At 39.9% G+C, this 18,338-nt stretch overlaps 1 protein-coding gene across 1 annotated transcript; it reads right to left on the bottom strand.

The window, feature by feature from the left end:
* Nucleotides 1–4,018: 4,018 nt before the first annotated feature.
* Nucleotides 4,019–13,986, bottom strand: LOC132550521 (tissue factor pathway inhibitor-like). Its single transcript, XM_060214605.1, has 6 exons — nt 13,810–13,986; nt 11,487–11,651; nt 7,585–7,675; nt 6,869–7,195; nt 5,162–5,472; nt 4,019–4,871 (listed from the first exon to the last, which is right to left on the bottom strand). Exons 1-5 carry the CDS (start codon nt 13,858–13,860, stop codon nt 5,162–5,164), a joined length of 945 nt encoding a protein of 314 aa, XP_060070588.1. The 5' UTR covers nt 13,861–13,986; the 3' UTR covers nt 4,019–4,871.
* Between the last annotated feature and the right edge of the window lie 4,352 nt (nt 13,987–18,338).

Below are 18,338 nucleotides of genomic sequence, written 5' to 3' on the forward strand. Positions count from 1 at the left end.
CAATTGTGTCCACGACTCTACAACACCTGTCACCTTCAAATGTGTCCACTACCCTACAACACCTGTCACCTTCAAATGTGTCCACTACTCTACAACACATGTCACCTTCAAATGTGTCCACAACTCTACAACACCTGTCACCATCAAATGTGTCCAATACTTTTCTCTACAACACCTGTCACCATCAAATGTGTCAACTTCTTTACTTTACAACACCTGTCACCATTAAATGTGACCACTACTTTACAACACTTGTCACCATCAAATGTGTTCACTACTCTTCAACACCTGTCACCATCAAATGTGTCCACTACTTTACTCTACAACACCTGTCACCATCAAATGTGTCAACTACTTTACTCTACAACACCTGTCACCATCAAATGTGTCCACTAACTTACTCTACAACACCTGTCACCATCAAATGTGTCAACTACTTTACTCTACAACACCTGTCACCATCAAATGTGTCAACTACTTTACTCTACAACACCTGTCACCATCAAATGTGTCCACTACTTTACTCTACAACACCTGTCACCATCAAATGTGTCCACTACTTTACAACACCTGTCACCATCAAATGTGTCCACTACTTTACTCTACAACACCTGTCACCATCAAATGTGTCAACTACTTTACTCTACAACACCTGTCACCATCAAATGTGTCCACTACTCTACAACACCTGTCACCATCAAATGTGTCCACTACTTTACTCTACAACACCTGTCACCATCAAATGTGTCCACTACTACACTACAACACTGTCACCATCAAATAACTACACCACACAACACCTGTCACCATCAAATGTGTCAACACCTGTCACCATCAAATGTGTCACTACTTTACTCTACAACACCTGTCACCATCAAATGTGTCCACTACTTTACTCTACAACACCTGTCACCATCAAATGTGTCCACTACTCTACAACACCTGTCATCATCAAATGTGTCCACTACTCTACAACACCTGTCACCATCAAATGTGTCCACTACTCTACAACACCTGTCACCATCAAATGTGTCCACTACTCTACAACACCTGTCACCATCAAATGTGTCCACTACTCTACAACACCTGTCACCATCAAATGTGTCCACTACTTTACAACACCTGTCACCATCAAATCTGTCCACTACTCTACAACACCTGTCACCATCAAATGTGTCCACTACTTTACAACACCTGTCACCATCAAATGTGTCCACTACTTTACAACACCTGTCACCATCAAATGTGTCCACTACTCTACAACACCTGTCACCATCAAATGTGTCCACTACTTTACTCTACAACACGTCACCATCAAATGTGTCCACTACTCTACAACACCTGTCACCATCAAATGTGTCCACTACTCTACAACACCTGTCACAATCAAATGTGTCCACTACTTCCACTACTCTACAACACCTGTCACCATCAAATGTGTCCACTACTTTACAACACCTGTCACCATCAAATGTGTCCACTACTTTACAACACCTGTCACCATCAAATGTGTCCACTACTTTACAACACCTGTCACCATCAAATCTGTCCACTACTCTACAACACCTGTCACCATCAAATGTGTCCACTACTCTACAACACCTGTCACCATCAAATGTGTCCACTACTCTACAACACCTGTCACCATCAAATGTGTCCACTTCTTTACTCTACAACACCTGTCACCATCAAATGTGTCCACTACTCTACAACACCTGTCACCATCAAATGTGTCCACTACTCTACAACACCTGTCACCATCAAATGTGTCCACTACTTTACAACACCTGTCACCATCAAATGTGTCCACTACTTTACTCTACAACACCTGTCAACATCAAATTTGTCCACTACTCTACAACACCTGTCACCATCAAATGTGTCCACTACTTTACAACACCTGTCACCATCAAATCTGTCCACTACTCTACAACACCTGTCACCATCAAATGTGTCCACTACTCTACAACACCTGTCACCATCAAATGTGTCCACTACTCTACAACACCTGTCACAATCAAATGTGTCCACTACACTACTTTACAACACCTGTCACCATCAAATGTGTCCACTCTACAACACCTGTCACCATCAAATGTGTCACTACTACTGTGTACTACTACAACACCTGTCACCATCAAATGTGTCACAACACCTGTCACCACTACTCTACAACACCTGTCACCATCAAATGTGTCCACTACTCTACAACACCTGTCACCATCAAATGTGTCCACTACTCTACAACACCTGTCATCATCAAATGTGTCCACTACTCTACAACACCTGTCATCATCAAATGTGTCCACTACTCTACAACACCTGTCACCATCAAATGTCACAACATCAAATGTGTCCATCAAATGTGTACTACTACAACACCTGTCACCATCAAATGTGTCTGTCACCACTACTCTACAACACCTGTCACCATCAAATGTGTCAACCTGTCATCATCAAATGTGTCCACTACTCTACAACACCTGTCACCATCAAATGTGTCAACTACTTTACTCTACAACACCTGTCACCATCAAACGTGTCCCTTACTTTACTCTACAACACCTGTCACCATCAAATGTGTCCACTACTTTACTCTACAACACCTGTCACCATCAAATGTGTCCACTACTTTACTCTACAACACCTGTCAACATCAAATTTGTCAACCTGTCACTTTACTCTACAACACCTACAACACCTGTCACCATCAAATGTGTCCACTACTTTACAACACCTGTCACCATCAAATGTGTCCACTACTTTACAACACCTGTCACCATCAAATGTGTCCACTACTTTACAACACCTGTCACCATCAAATGTGTCCACTACTTTACTCTACAACACCTGTCATCATCAAATGTGTCTACTACTCTACAACACCTGTCACCATCAATTGTGTCAAATACTTTTCTCTACAACACCTGTCACCATCAAATGTGTCCACTTCTTTACTCTACAACACCTGTCACCATCAAATGTGTCCACTACTTTACAACACCTGTCACCATCAAATGTGTCCACTACTTTACTCTACAACACCTGTCACCATCAAATGTGTCCACTACTCTACAACACCTGTCACCATCAAATGTGTCCACTACTTTACTCTACAACACCTGTCACCATCAAATGTGTCCACTACTTTCATCAAATGTGTCAAATGTACTTTACTCTACAACACCTGTCACCATCAAATGTGTACAACACTACAAATGTGTACTCTACAACACCTGTCACCATCAAATGTGTCCACTACTACTCTACAACACCTGTCACCATCAAATGTGTCAACACTCACCATCAAATGTGTACTCTACAACACATCAAATGTGTCACCATCAAATTTGTCCGCTACTTTACTCTACAACACCTGTCACCATTGAATGTGACCACTACTATACAACACCTATCACCATCAAATGTGTCCACTACTTTACTCTACAACACCTGTCACCATCAAATGTGTCAACTACTTTACTCTACAACACCTGTCACCATCAAATGTGTCCACTACTTTACTCTACAACACGTCACCATCAAATGTGTCCACTACTTTACAACACCTGTCACCATCAAATGTGTCCACTACCTTACACTACAACACCTATCACCATCAAATGTGTCCACTACTTTACTCTACAACACCTGTCACCATTAAATGTGTCCATTACTTTACAACACCTGTCACCATCAAATATGTCCACTACTCTACAACACCTGTCACCATCAAATGTGTCCACTACTCTACAACACCTGTCACCATCAAATGTGTCCACTACTTTACAACACCTGTCACCATCAAATGTGTCCACTACTTTACTCTACAACACCTGTCACCATCAAATGTGTCCACTACTTTACTCTACAACACCTGTCACCATCAAATGTGTCCACTTCTTTACTCTACAACACCTGTCACCATCAAATGTGTCCACTACTCTACAACTGTCACCATTAGATGTATGATCACTACCTTTCTCTAGCACACGTGTTCATTATTAGAAGAAAGTCGAATCGTGTTTTTAATGTTTTTATTTGCGATTTATAAAAATAAAATCAGTAAAGACAAAATAACCATAAATAACAACAAAATAAGATCACCGTTCACATCGTAGTCCTAGTATTCCATTCTCACCAATCGAGGATGTTATAGTCTGTTTCTGATTTCTCCAGGTACTTCAGAACGATCCGTACCAAATGGAATGTTAGGATTCATCTACGAGCATGCAACCCTTAATCCCACGAAAACTGGTCCAGACCAACGCTTAACGTTGGGTGAGGTGGATAGGGTCATCGTAATTCTCATTGCCCAAATATTCAATTATCTTTGAATCCAGTCGGATCCAGTGTCGGTTACATGACGTCATCAGGACGTTCGTCTTGCTTTAATAAGCTCTAAACGTGAAATATTTTGGAACTCCTCTCGGGCGTTCCAGAATGTATTGAGGCAGTGTTTTATCGCACAGCGACGTACTCTCTCTTATGGGAACAGTTACTCCACACATCGTCCACATTTGTTCCACACCTATGTCTACGTTCTGCCTTTGTAAATGCGCACTTTGGGAATCGTTGGGACATTACATTACCTCGAAAGAGGAAACTACAGATCGAGGTCAACAGGATTGGTCTGAAATGATATTTGAGAGAGAGAATGTATATGAAAATGACCAAATCAGCAATGGAATAGGAGTATTCTGCCCGCGTGCTCATATTGACACGATCAGTGGTGAGACAATGATGCGAAACTGGAGTGGTCAGGACGAGCCTGATGCGCGGGCATCCATTCAGGTCATATGGGACCGTGTTGACAGGACGGCGCCACTTCCTTGAGATCAGAGGTTTTCCTATGAGGAACCACTCGAAAACTGAAATAAATAGTTTTTCAAGATCAGAAACTGTATCGCCAACACAAAAAAACAAGATTATCATCACGAGAAACATGTTTGGGATATAAGAAACAACAATTTTGTCAACACGAGAAACAAGTTCATCAACACAAGAAACAGTCAATAAGGCTTCATTAGCTTCTAAAAATAATTGAAGGCAGTCACGAGAACTGTCTGTATTACTACCACTGTAAAACACTATCCATCCTTACATCGGTGGATACTATGATAAACGATGTCATGGTGTGAATTACTTACAAGCATCTTACCTAGCCATTAAACTCTTTTCTAACAATGCCTCTCCTCCGGCTCTTCGATCTCTTCTTGTTTTTTCGTCTCCTACTAACACTCCGACTTTTCCTCATGCACTGTCTCTTGCAATGTCTGCGTTTCCGGAAGTAGTTACCGAAAGAGGACTTGCAAGCCTTGACCCTTACGCACGAGCCCTTTTCAAGACTGAAATGCCACCTCATAACGGTCCTGCCTCTGCATCGGCTGGAGTCTTCTAATGCGAGAAGGCATATGTTGGTCTCGTTACTGGTTTCTCTGGAGGGTATGCGGTTGAGGTTGGCAAAATTTCCTTCAAAGTAAGATAGGAAAACACTAACATTAGAGACATGACAGGAGTTCTACAAAAATATATTTGCATTTGTATTTCACACTGAAAATTATATGAATTCAAATTAGATATCCCCGAGGATACACCCAAGGATCGGGGCCTCTGTCACCCCGAGGATACACCCAAGGATCGGGCCTCTATCACCCCCGAGGATACACCCAAGGATCAGGGCCTCTATCACCCCGAGGATACACCCAAGGATCGGGGCCTCTATCACCCCCGAGGATACACCCAAGAATCGGGGCCTCTATCACCCCGAGGATACACCCAAGGATCGGGGCCTCTATCACCCCCGAGAATACACCCAAGGATCGGGGCCTCTATCACCCCCGAGGATACACCCAAGGATCGGGGCCTCTATCACCCCCGAGGATACACCCAAGGATCGGGGCCTCTATCACCCCCGAGGATACACCCAAGGATCAGGGCCTCTATCATCCCGAGGATACACCCAAGGATCGGGGCCTCTATCACCCCCGAGGATACACCCAAGGACCGGGCCTCTACCAACCCCGAGGATAAACCACAGTATCGGGGCCACGATCAACACATTCTTTGCTAATCAGGTACAGCCGTCCAAGGACGGAATGTTGGAAAATGTACTTTTCGTTTCCTCGAAGAAAACACATTCCGCTGAAGGTCAATGAAATAAATGTTTGTGTCATACCGTGGGTTGAGTTCAATGTTTTTGTTTTTCGTGTAAATGTTGGCGCTGATTATTGCGTAGGATGTGCCCAGTCATGGTATTGTGAGAGAAAACAGAGATGTTTCGCGTGCCTTTCATACCAGGTGATGGAGCGATTTTTTAATGTTGTTTCTGTATTAGTCAAGTTGGACACACATGAGTACATTTGATCCATTCAGTTTGACAAGACGGATAAACACCAACCGGCAAAAATAATAAACAGAAAATTACCACGCGGTCAGTCATGATGGTTATGCTTGTTCTGGTCAGTAAATGTCCAGTGATGACCAAGGGATAGAGAATGACATGGCAAATAATCAAACAGCGAAAAACAAACCTACGTCTCAATTTGAGTGAGAAATAGTGTTGCCACGTTTTTATTGAGGTTACAATCAAGTCAGGTTTGGGTTGCGACCGTAAATATTCAGAGGTTAAACGGTACAGCTTTCATCTTACTTTGCTTTTGAGTGTTTTTCGCCTTTTTAAAATTTTATTTTCATATTTTGTTTGTTTCTTTGTATGTGTGTGTTTATTTATTGTTTTTTTTTTTGTGCATTTTTTCTTTGTTTTTTGTTTTAATTACAAAGCAAGATTTCGAAACATAAACAATTATATATATATAATGTTTAAGTAAGATGAACCAATATAAAAACAATGCTGGGATATATCTACCTTTTTTCGATTTCGATGAAATGCATGTCCTTTTGCAATCTTTCCGACGTCTGAAGTTATTTCCTGGAGTTTGGCATCCACGGAACCTCAGGCACATCCCCTTGTTACTGTTAAAATAGTATCTTTTCTCCTTCCGGTCACACTTCCACGCTTCCGGTGGAGGTTGATCTACACATATATCTATGACGTCAGCAGTACCAGTGCCGCTGATGGAGGTACTGGAATCTTGCTGTAATCCGTCGATATTGAACACCTCATTGGTAATGGCTGACAATCCCATATTGTGTGCCATGGTGTTAGACAAACCACTTGTGGCAGATTTGTCATCTGTGAAAAAAAAATGTATAAAATGATTAATGAAAGCTAACATAATCCCATAAGTTATGCGAGTGCCCACCTGAGAATGAAATAGAAGCTTAATTGGAAGGAGAAAGGAAAACACGTTTATTACATACAGACCTTCAAGATGTTAATTATACACAAACTTGGATAATTTGAACATGTCTGAGATTTTTGCCGTGTAAACAGACTGACTCTCCATTACTGAACGTTCCGGCAGCGTCACAGACCACCAGACATACAGTGTATATGTTACGTAAGTGTTTCTACTTTATAGACATGCGAGATATTACTAATTTGGAGTGAAGGGTGTTCTGCTGAAATTGCTACACTACAAGTGCAAAGGTCACTCACTCCTTTTTTTCGGTTCTACTGACCTTCACACGCAGCCTCATGGTTACAGTGTCCTCCGCGACAGTTTTTGGCTTTTTTTATGACACATACCGTTCCCTCAAAGCAAAAGACGTTCTGAAAGAGAGAAAAGTACACCTGTCAAATACAGATTCTTGTTCATTGCAGAAGGTGTTATCGAATGACCAGACGTCTGATTAAGTTGTCTAAAACATGTCCGGCTGGTCACTCTGTCCACCTGGTATCAGAGGGAAGTACGTCACCTCCGCTACATATAACAATACCCCAGACAGTGTGCGCTGTCAGTTGGAAATTGATTTCTAACACAGTTATTGGGCGAAAGGCTGCATGTAGCGGTCAGATGGTGTGACTGTTTGTAGACAGGGGGCACTTTGTACACGGCGGACCATTAGTAAAGTCAACATTGTGACCGATGCAAAACACGAGAGAAATTCAGACGTAAAATGCCTGACAAGGTCATGAACAAAACATTTCTTCGCAACCCCGCGAGGTCAACAACAGGGGACATCTAAGCACTTACGAGACGAAGTGAATTAATTTCGGATTAAAAGACGTGGCAATTTTTATTTGCAACAGGTTCGAGCCCGCTAACAATTTGACATGTATGGCTGTTTTACGGTAAAGATATGCGGGTCTGCATTATGGTTATACACAAAGATTTACTCATTTCGACATTGTAGATGATCACCCATCAACAACCAATGGGCCCTAACCGCTCTATACACCGGTACAGTCATACAAGAAATAAATTACAGGTATATATATCATCGTAACGGGGACCAATTTGGGGTCAAATCAGTGCACTTGCGTATAAGCTTAATAATCCTATCAAGAAAGTTTCCCCCGTGGAGGAGTCGAAATAAGGGAAACAATAAGCCGATTATCATACGTCACTGGCTGTCAAAACCAAACAAATCCGTTTAATATAATCAAGTTATTTAAAATGCAGATTTGCACAGGAGAACCATCCCTTGCGTTTACCAATAGATCATCATCGTCGCAGATATAATTATGTATTAATCCTGGATTGAACGACAGAGAAACAATAGTAACAACGTCTACAGAAATAATCGTGTAGTCTATCACAGAGTGACAACAGATATAATCGTATAGTCTATCACAGAGTAACAACAGAAATAATCGTGTAGTCTATCACAGAGTAACAACAGAAATAATCGTGTAGTCTATCACAGAGTAACAACGTCTACAGAAATAATCGTGTAGTCTATCACAGAGTAACAACAGAAATAATCGTGTAGTCTATCACAGAGTAACAACGTCTACAGAAATAATCGTGTAGTCTATCACGGAGTAACAACAGAAATAATCGTGTAGTCTATCACAGAGTAACAACGTCTACAGAAATAATCGTGTAGTCTATCACAGAGTAACAACAGAAATAATCGTGTAGTCTATCACAGAGTAACAACAGAAATAATCGTGTAGTCTATCACAGAGTAACAACGTCTACAGAAATAATCGTGTAGTCTATCACAGAGTAACAACGTCTACAGAAATAATCGTGTAGTCTATCACAGAGTAACAACAGAAATAATCGTGTAGTCCATCACAGAGTAACAACGTCGACAGAAATAATCGTGTAGTCTATCACAGAGTAACAACGTCTACAGAAATAATCGTGTAGTCTATCACAGAGTAACAACAAATAATCGTGTAGTCTATCACAGAGTAACAACGTCTACAGAAATAATCGTGTAGTCTATCACAGAGTAACAACGTCTACAGAAATAATCGTGTAGTCTATCACAGAGTAACAACAGAAATAATCATGTAGTCTATCACAGAAAAACAACAGAAATAATCGTGTAGTCTATCATAGAGTAACAACGTCGACAGAAATAATCGTGTAGTCTATCACAGAGTAACAACAGAAATAATCGTGTAGTCTATCACAGAAAAACAACAGAAATAATCGTGTAGTCTATCACAGAGTAAGAATGTCTACCTGATTATCAGCAGAAGTCTTTTGCTTACGTGCCGATGTGTATTGACTACCTTTCTCGGTAGGTGAAAATCACATTAAAGCTTTGATAGCACTAAATACATGTCTCGTGTCGAGCACACCTGAGCTCTCGTGACAGGAACCAATCAGTGTAACCATTACAACGTTGATACAGGTAATAATTATCCCATTATAAAACCATATGGTGTGAAACAAGAGAGGCTATTCTGAATGGCTTTCCATTGTCTCTCTTCTGTATGCACTATCCCTCTCCATACCTATCAAATACCTCGACACATATTTATTTAATTACTTGGGTTATAACACTGGAGACGGTGTCCGAACAGGTGCACGAGGAAAATCATGGTGTTCAACATTAAGTGCAATCCGTCAATAATAGCTACAGGGGTTAAAGGAGAAACTATCGTAATTGTGACTGGGCATACCAAAGACGTCTCCGCATGCAGGTGCACGTGGTTGTGTTGATATATCTCCTAGATGAAAGGAACATTCAAATATAATACTATGCATCACAGTGCTGTGCGAAAGGTTTTATTTATATCTACATCCGTCTTCAATGTCAATGTGGGGCGAAAACCCGTTTGAATTACATATGAGTAACCTTAAACTACATTCGGTATTGCAACGTCTGAAGCAGCCCCTCGGTCGGTCTCGGTTTGATTGAAAGAAGGGTTGTTGTGAAATCCCATTGTGACTAATACATCACTATAAATATTTTCTAATGTAACTTTACTCGATCTGAATTTCCTTTCAACCATTCTGCTTTAGAACGTTATCATTACTGTAAACACCATCGTAAGCGCTGCTGTCTCTCTGCACGCGGGTTTCAACACTGGTAGAGTTCTAGCCTACATTCGCTCATGCCTATAAGCTTAGACCCAGTCCCACACTCTCATTCATGTCTCAAACATTAGCCGATCTCCCAGACACACACTCTCCTCCATGTCTCAAACATTTCCCGATCTCCAAGACACAAACTCTCCAACATTAGCCGATCTCCCCGACACACACTCTCATCCACGTCTCCAACATTAGCCGATCTCCCAGACACACACTCTCATCCACGTCTCCAACATTAGCCGATCTCCCAGCTACACACTCTCATCCACGTCTCCAACTTTCATCCCCCTCTGGTTTACATTACACAACTAGTCTATTATTGTAACAGAGGAGCAATCCAAATGCCCCATTGATAAACTATATTTAAGTATTTATCCCCGCCCACTCCTATTGCAATTTAATGCTGGGTTTTCGTTTTTCCGAACACCCTACTACATCTCCATCGTCTTATCTAGGATCTCAAGTGAAAGATATATATGCAAAAACAAAGCGACGAAATCCCATATACAGAACAAAAAAAATAAGAAATTTTCCTTCTGACATCCGAAATATCTATCTTTCTTGAAGAAGATCGTTATCTAGAAAATTTGAAATAACAATGTGAAATCAACAATAGTAAAGTGTTTTTTTTAAGTTGATGTGAAGATCTGTACCCAAACTTACAACTCAAACTATTGACAAGCAAAAACATCGTCACAGGCAACAATGGAAACAACATCGAACCACCTACCATTTTCTAGTCTAATTCTGTCCACGTTACAACGACCTCAAACTATTCCTGTCAGCATCAAGATGTTTACAAACTATTCCCGCCAAATTTACGGTGGTCACAAACTGTCCTTGTCAACATTACGACGTTAACAAACTATTCCAGTTAACATTACGACGTTCACAACCTATTCCTCAAAATCATGGCGTCCACAAACTATTCTTGTCAACATAACAACAACAGACATCTTATTTTTGTTTACATCACGACGTCTATAAACTATTCTTGTAAAGGATCGGTTCTTATAATGTCCACATACCAATGAACTCCTTACAGTATCTCCCCCAGACGTAACTGTAGTGAGCTACACTTACCCTACATGGGTTCTGACATTTACAGATAGGCCCTCCCTCCACGTCCGTGTCGTAACCGTATGGACATTGTAGTCCGCATTTCAGCTTGAAGTGTTTCAATGCCAAGGATCCACGACCGGGAAAACTGAGGACGACGGCAGATGAATAAACAGGATACAAGACCGTCTGTCCAAAGAAAGTATTACAAATACATTGTAGTATCGACTGTTAGTGCAAATGTCAAAATGGTTCTAGACAATTTATTGCACAATTTCTTCAAATGAGATTCTTTTATAAAAAGCCTAGTTTTGATAATTTTAATGAAGCTTGCAGTCAAGGCCATGGGCTGTGTAACAGTAGCATGGTAACGGAGCAATGGCTAAGCTACAAGTGTCCAAACTCCTGACGTAACTAGGTCAAGGAATACAAAATATTTCGAATGTAAACAATCAGGGATAGGTGTCCCTAATACAGCTATTATGCACTGAGGAAGAGGTGCTTATAATATTATTGTTACACAATAAGGGTGAGGGGCCCCTGATATTGATATTACACAATAACGGAATCTTCATGTTACACAATAAGCGTCCCTTTACCGAGTTCACACAATCGGAGAGAAGTGTCAATAATATTAATGTCATACAATAAGGGAAATGTGCCCCTAATAGTTATATACACAATAAGGGACAGGAACCCCTAATAGTGATATACACAATAAGGGACAGGAGCCCCTAATAGTGATATACACAATAAGGGACAGGAGCCCCTAATAGTGATATACACAATAAGGGACAGGAACCCCTAATAGTGATATTACACAATAAGGGACAGGAACCCCTAATAGTGATATTACACAATAAGGGACAGGAGCCCCTAATAGTGATATACACAATAAGGGACAGGAGCCCCTAATAGTGATATACACAATAAGGGACAGGAACCCCTAATAGTGATATTACACAATAAGGGACAGGAACCCCTAATAGTGATATTACACAATAAGGGACAGGAACCCCTAATAGTGATATACACAATAAGGGACAGGAACCCCTAATAGTGATATACACAATAAGGACAGGAACCCCTAATAGTGATATTACACAATAAGGGACAGGAACCCTAATACTGATATTACACAATAAGGGACAGGAACCCCTAATAGTGATATTACACAATAAGGGACAGGAACCCCTAATAGTGATATACACAATAAGGGACAGGAACCCCTAATAGTGATATACACAATAAGGGACAGGAACCCCTAACAGTGATATACACAATAAGGGACAGGAACCCCTAATAGTGATATACACAATAAGGGACAGGAACCCCTAATAGTGATATACACAATAAGGGACAGGAACCCCTAATAGTGACATACACAATAAGGGACAGGAACCCCTAATAGTGATATTACACAATAAGGGACAGGAACCCCTAATAGTGATATTACACAATAAGGGACAGGAAACCCTAATAGTGATATACACAATAAGGGACAGGAACCCCTAATAGTGATATACACAATAAGGGACAGGAACCCTAATACTAATATTACACAATAAGGGACAGGAACCCTAATAGTGATATTACACAATAAGGGACAGGAACACCTAATAGTGATATTACACAATAAGGGAAAGGTGCCCCTAATAGTGATATTACACAATAAGGGACAGGAACCCCTAATAGTGATATTACACAATAAGGGAAAGGAAACCCTAATATCTATGTCATACAACAGCCGCCCGAAATTCCAATGATATACAATAAGTGATAGGAGCCCCTAAATACCGAGGTTATAGGAAGGTGAAAGTTAATGCATACCATTGAAATATGAGCGCCGTGCGATGTATAGAACGAATCTATCAGATTATTACAACTAGCACCGCTAAACAGGCCATCTACATAGACGGTTAGTGTAGCGATTTCAAATTACAGCTCTGTGACTTTAATGAGTAAGTATTGGGTGGCGATTGTGTTGATGTGATCAATCTGCCGAGTCACCGTGCCCTTACATCACCACTATCTACCTGTCACCTTATTTTAAGATTATGATATGTTTAAATATAGTGTCGTCACGCAGGCTGAGGACAAGATTGATGGGACAAAATAGGATCGTCCACAATAACACCGTTAACGACTTCATCTCAATAGACTTGGTGATCTAACTCCGCGTTAAATTAATCGACAGATAAAATTCGTCTCCTCGTCCATTCTAATCCGCGTATGATAACTATCAGTTAAAAACTGTCCTAGTCTTCCTCCGCGGGTGTTTACAGTATCAGAATGTATACGCTTCAAAATTGGTGTAAAGATAGGATAGATTTAAAGATTTACTCACCAACAGTAAACACAATCCGTGGTAGTAACTACAAACATTAGCCGGCTTCATACTGACAAGTTAAAATAGCACCACGTGTATATCCCACAAAACAGATCTCACCGCCACCAATCTCGGTTCACAACTTAATATTGGCATCTCAGAGCCGTACACAGTAATTTATAGCTGCCTGGCGATTACGTCCTCGCCGGCTTTGGAATGTGTGGGTCAATTTAGCCACTAAAACAGGATGTTTTCCGCAAGTACTGCGACGCGCTTTAAAAGCCACACCCCCAGTCTAGGTCGATTCATACTTTTATCCATATATGTCACATAAGTGAATGACATACAGATGTCAGTTGGATTGAGCTTTTCTGTGATTGGTTGGCTGTAGAAGGCGTAACAAAATATAGTGTCAGAAACTCAACGTGCCAGAACCAATAGTAAACATGTAGTAGAGCTGTTCATGTGTATATATATTTAATGTGTAGGTATATATATATATACCACTGTATTGCTGAGAAGTGACCTTACTAACCAGTGACCCACATCAGCCTCGGCGCCTGTTTACGCGAACTATACAGCGGTCGAGCAAAACAACACCAATGAAGCTAAACCACGGAATTTTGAGTCACTACGAAGTTTTTTTAGGCCTTGTGGAACTGAGAGACGGGAGGAGAATGTTGTCAGTTGTGAGGAGATTCGGAGAATTAGGCCGATGTATGCCAATTGTGCGTTATTAGCATCACACGATGTTGGCCGCTGTTAGGGAAGTCTTGGGGATCATTGGTGTGACGGGTTTGGCACAGAACTGACGGCTGTCGAATAGAAAATTATCTAAATACACCCGTCATTCTCAAGCCTTCTATTTAGGCTAGGTCTTGCGTGAGTACAGCGTTGAGGACATGGCAAACACAACTGTACTCTAGTGTTATATCTGCAAATAGACTGCAGAATCTATTTTAAACATTGCAGACTCGCATAGTTTCCACTGTATCTTTCTACACGTGCCTAATTTCACGTGCATTTCTGACGTACACATGACAGCAGGGCCCTCGTGACACTTGGCGAGTATTGATGAATCGTGCCATCTGGATAGTATGTTACTAAATAAATCTTTCGGACGTTTCCAGTCGGATCCTCTTGGTTTGCACGTGTTTAATTACTATTTTGTATTGCCTTTATGAACAGATCCAGGATTTTTTTTTTGTAATTGCTTGTGTCAACTCCGCCCCAATAAAGTATGGCACAGTCGTAAGATACCGGTTGGCCAGAAGCGAGCCTGTCAGAGCCGAGATATATAACGGGGACACAAGAATTTATTGTAGTTTATTTAGAGAATTTGCTCCAATACGTATTTAACGGACGTTCAAGTATCGAGATGGTTCCTTAATATATCTATAGTCACATCGCCAAGTCTGTATACATCTCAAGGTTATCGACACACTGTTCAGTAACACTTTAATAGCGTTCTAAAAGTGTATTACATTCCTTGAGAAGATAACAATATTTTAAATTGTATTCATAAAGAATAACATTTTTGAAGTACAATTCTTAAAGACTTTTCATAAAATTAAAACGCCAAAATGCATCATATTTAACAATGAATAGTAAACGAAGCATCAGGGGGTAACACGCGAGGTAATCGCCATCCATAAAGAACAATACTAGACGAAAACAGTAAAATATGTCTTCACACTCAGCAATTTATTATTAATACAAATAGATTTTGATCCACCTCTCTCTCCTCCCCTCCTCACCTTCTGTCTTTCCTTCTCGCTCTCTTTCTACTCTCTCTTTTCATCTCAGCAGAACTCATTTTCTATAACATATTTTAAAAAACCACCTTGAATATGTATATTTTGTAAATATGTTGTTGGGAAAGGGCTTAATATAAGTTGGATAACTTGTGCCCAATCCCTTGTATATAACTGATAAACAAAACAATACTTCCAAAGTACACTGTGGGCAAAACACGCTAAAGTACACTGTGGGCAAAACACGCTAAAGTACACTGTGGGCAAAACACGCTAAAGTACACTGTGGGCAAAACACGCTAACGTACACTGTGGGCAAAACACGCTAAAGTACACTGTGGGCAAAACACGCTAAAGTACACTGTGAGCAAAACACGCTAAAATACACTGGGTAAAACATGCTAAAGTACACTGTGGTCAAAACACGCTAAAGTACACTGTGAGCAAAACACGCTAAAGTACACTGTGGGCAAAACACGCTAACGTACACTGTGGGCAAAACACGCTAAAGTACACTGTGGGCAAAACACGCTAAAGTACACTGTGAGCAAAACACGCTAAAGTACACTGTGAGCAAAACACGCTAAAGTATACTTTGGGCAAAACACGCTAAAGTACACTGTGGGCAAAACACGCTAAAGTACACTGTGAGCAAAACACGCTAAAATACACTGGGTAAAACATGCTAAAGTACACTGTGGTCAAAACACGCTAAAGTACACTGTGGGCAAAACACGCTAAAGTACACTGTGAGCAAAACACGCTAAAGTACACTGTGGGCAAAACACGCTAAAGTACACTGTGGGCAAAACACGCTAAAGTACACTGTGAGCAAAACACGCTAAAATATACTTTGGGCAAAACACGCTAAAGTACACTGTGGGCAAAACACGCTAAAGTACACTGGTCAAAACACGCTAAAGTACATACTAAAGTACACTGTGGCAAAACACGCAAACTGTGAGCAAAACACTAAAGTGCTAAAGGCAAAACACGCTAAAGTACACTGTGGGCAAAACACGCTAAAGTACACTGTGAGCAAAACACGCTAAAGTACACTGTGGGCAAAACACGCTAAAGTACACCGTGGGCAAAACACGCTAAAGTACACTTTGGGCAAAACACGCTAAAGTACACTGTGGGCAAAACACGCTAAAGTACACTTTTTTATTCTAACGATGGGTATTAGTTTTGGATAAGCACACTATTCGCACATAGTCACGAAGAAACTACAAAATACAAAAAAATGCACAATCATTAAGGGGGTATTATAATTAACAAAGTACACTAACAATTTAAGATGGTATTTTAAATTCTAGAGTACAAGAGTGAAACGCCAATGTGCACCTTGTTCCGTAAGAGAAACTGCTTAAAGCAAAATACATTTTATATATTTAAAGACAATTGAAACTGCTAAAGATAAAATACATTGTATGTGTTACGAGGCAAACGAAACTGTTTAAGTTAAAATACATTATATGTATTACGAGACAATTGAAACTGTTAAAGGTAAAATACATTGTATGTATTACGAGACAAACGAAACTGTTAAAGGTGAAATACATTGTATTACGTGACAAACGAAACTGCTAAAGGTAAAATACATTGTATGTATTACGAGACAAACGAAACTGCTAAAGGTGAAATACATTGTATTTATTACGAGACAAACGAAACTGCTGAAAGTAAAATACATTATATGTATTACGAGACAATTGAAACTGTTAAAGGTAAAATACATTGTATGTATGTATTACGAGTATTACGAGACAAACGAAACTGCTAAAGGTAAAATACATTGTATGTATTACGAGACAAACGAAACTGCTAAAGGTAAAATACATTGTATGTATTACGAGACAAACGAAACTGCTAAAGGTAAAATACATTGTATGTATTACGAGACAAACGAAACTGCTAAAGGTAAAATACATTATATTTATTACGAGACAAACGAAACTGCTAAAAGTAAAATACATTATATGAATTACGAGACAAACGAAACTGCTAAAGGTAAAATACATTATATGTATTACGAGACAATTGAAACTGTTAAAGGTAAAATACATTGTATGTATTACGAGACAAACGAAACTGTTAAAGGTGAAATACATTGTATTACGTGACAAACGAAACTGCTAAAGGTAAAATACATTGTATGTATTACGAGACAAACGAAACTGCTAAAGGTAAAATACATTATATGTATTACGAGACAAACGAAACTGCTAAAGGTGAAATACATTGTATGTGTTACGAGACAAACGAAACTGCTAAAGGTAAAATACATTGTATGTATTACGAGACAAACGAAACTGCTAAAGGTAAAATACATTATATGTATTACGAGACAAACGAAACTGCTAAAGGTAAAATACATTGTATGTATTACGAGACAAACGAAACTGTTAAAGGTGAAATACATTGTATTACGTGACAAACGAAACTGCTAAAGGTAAAATACATTGTATGTATTACGAGACAAACGAAACTGCTAAAAGTAAAATACATTATATGAATTACGAGACAAACGAAACTGCTAAAGGTAAAATACATTGTATGTGTTACGAGACAAACGAAACTGCTGAAGGTAAACACTGTATTACTCCACTGGTCTGGTTTGCATACTTTTTGCTGTTTGGAAAACAGACGTCGCCAGAAGTACATCACTCAAAGAGAAAACAATTTAAAGAAAATGGAAAGAGTGTGATGGATATGTAGATACGTTATCCGTTAAGTCGCCAGGCCTCACTAGAGACTCTGCACTACAGCTTTTAAAGCTCAAAGATATTA

This window comes from Ylistrum balloti, unplaced genomic scaffold (assembly GCF_031769215.1).
Source record: "Ylistrum balloti isolate Yb309-2 unplaced genomic scaffold, AGI_CSIRO_Ybal_v1 Utg370126, whole genome shotgun sequence".
Lineage (NCBI taxonomy): Eukaryota > Metazoa > Mollusca > Bivalvia > Pectinida > Pectinidae > Ylistrum > Ylistrum balloti.

Bases quoted from the DNA above. Each gene is read 5' to 3' on its own strand.
- LOC132550521 (XM_060214605.1), bottom strand. From the start codon at position 13,860: ATGAAGCCGGCTAATGTTTGTAGTTACTACCACGGATTGTGTTTACTG. The intron at 11,652-13,809 runs GTGAGTAAATCT...TTCTTTGGACAG, and splicing joins ACGGATTGTGTTTACTGTTG to ACGGTCTTGTATCCTGTTTA. The intron at 7,676-11,486 runs GTAAGTGTAGCT...TCTCTCTTTCAG, and splicing joins AATGTCAGAACCCATGTAGG to AACGTCTTTTGCTTTGAGGG.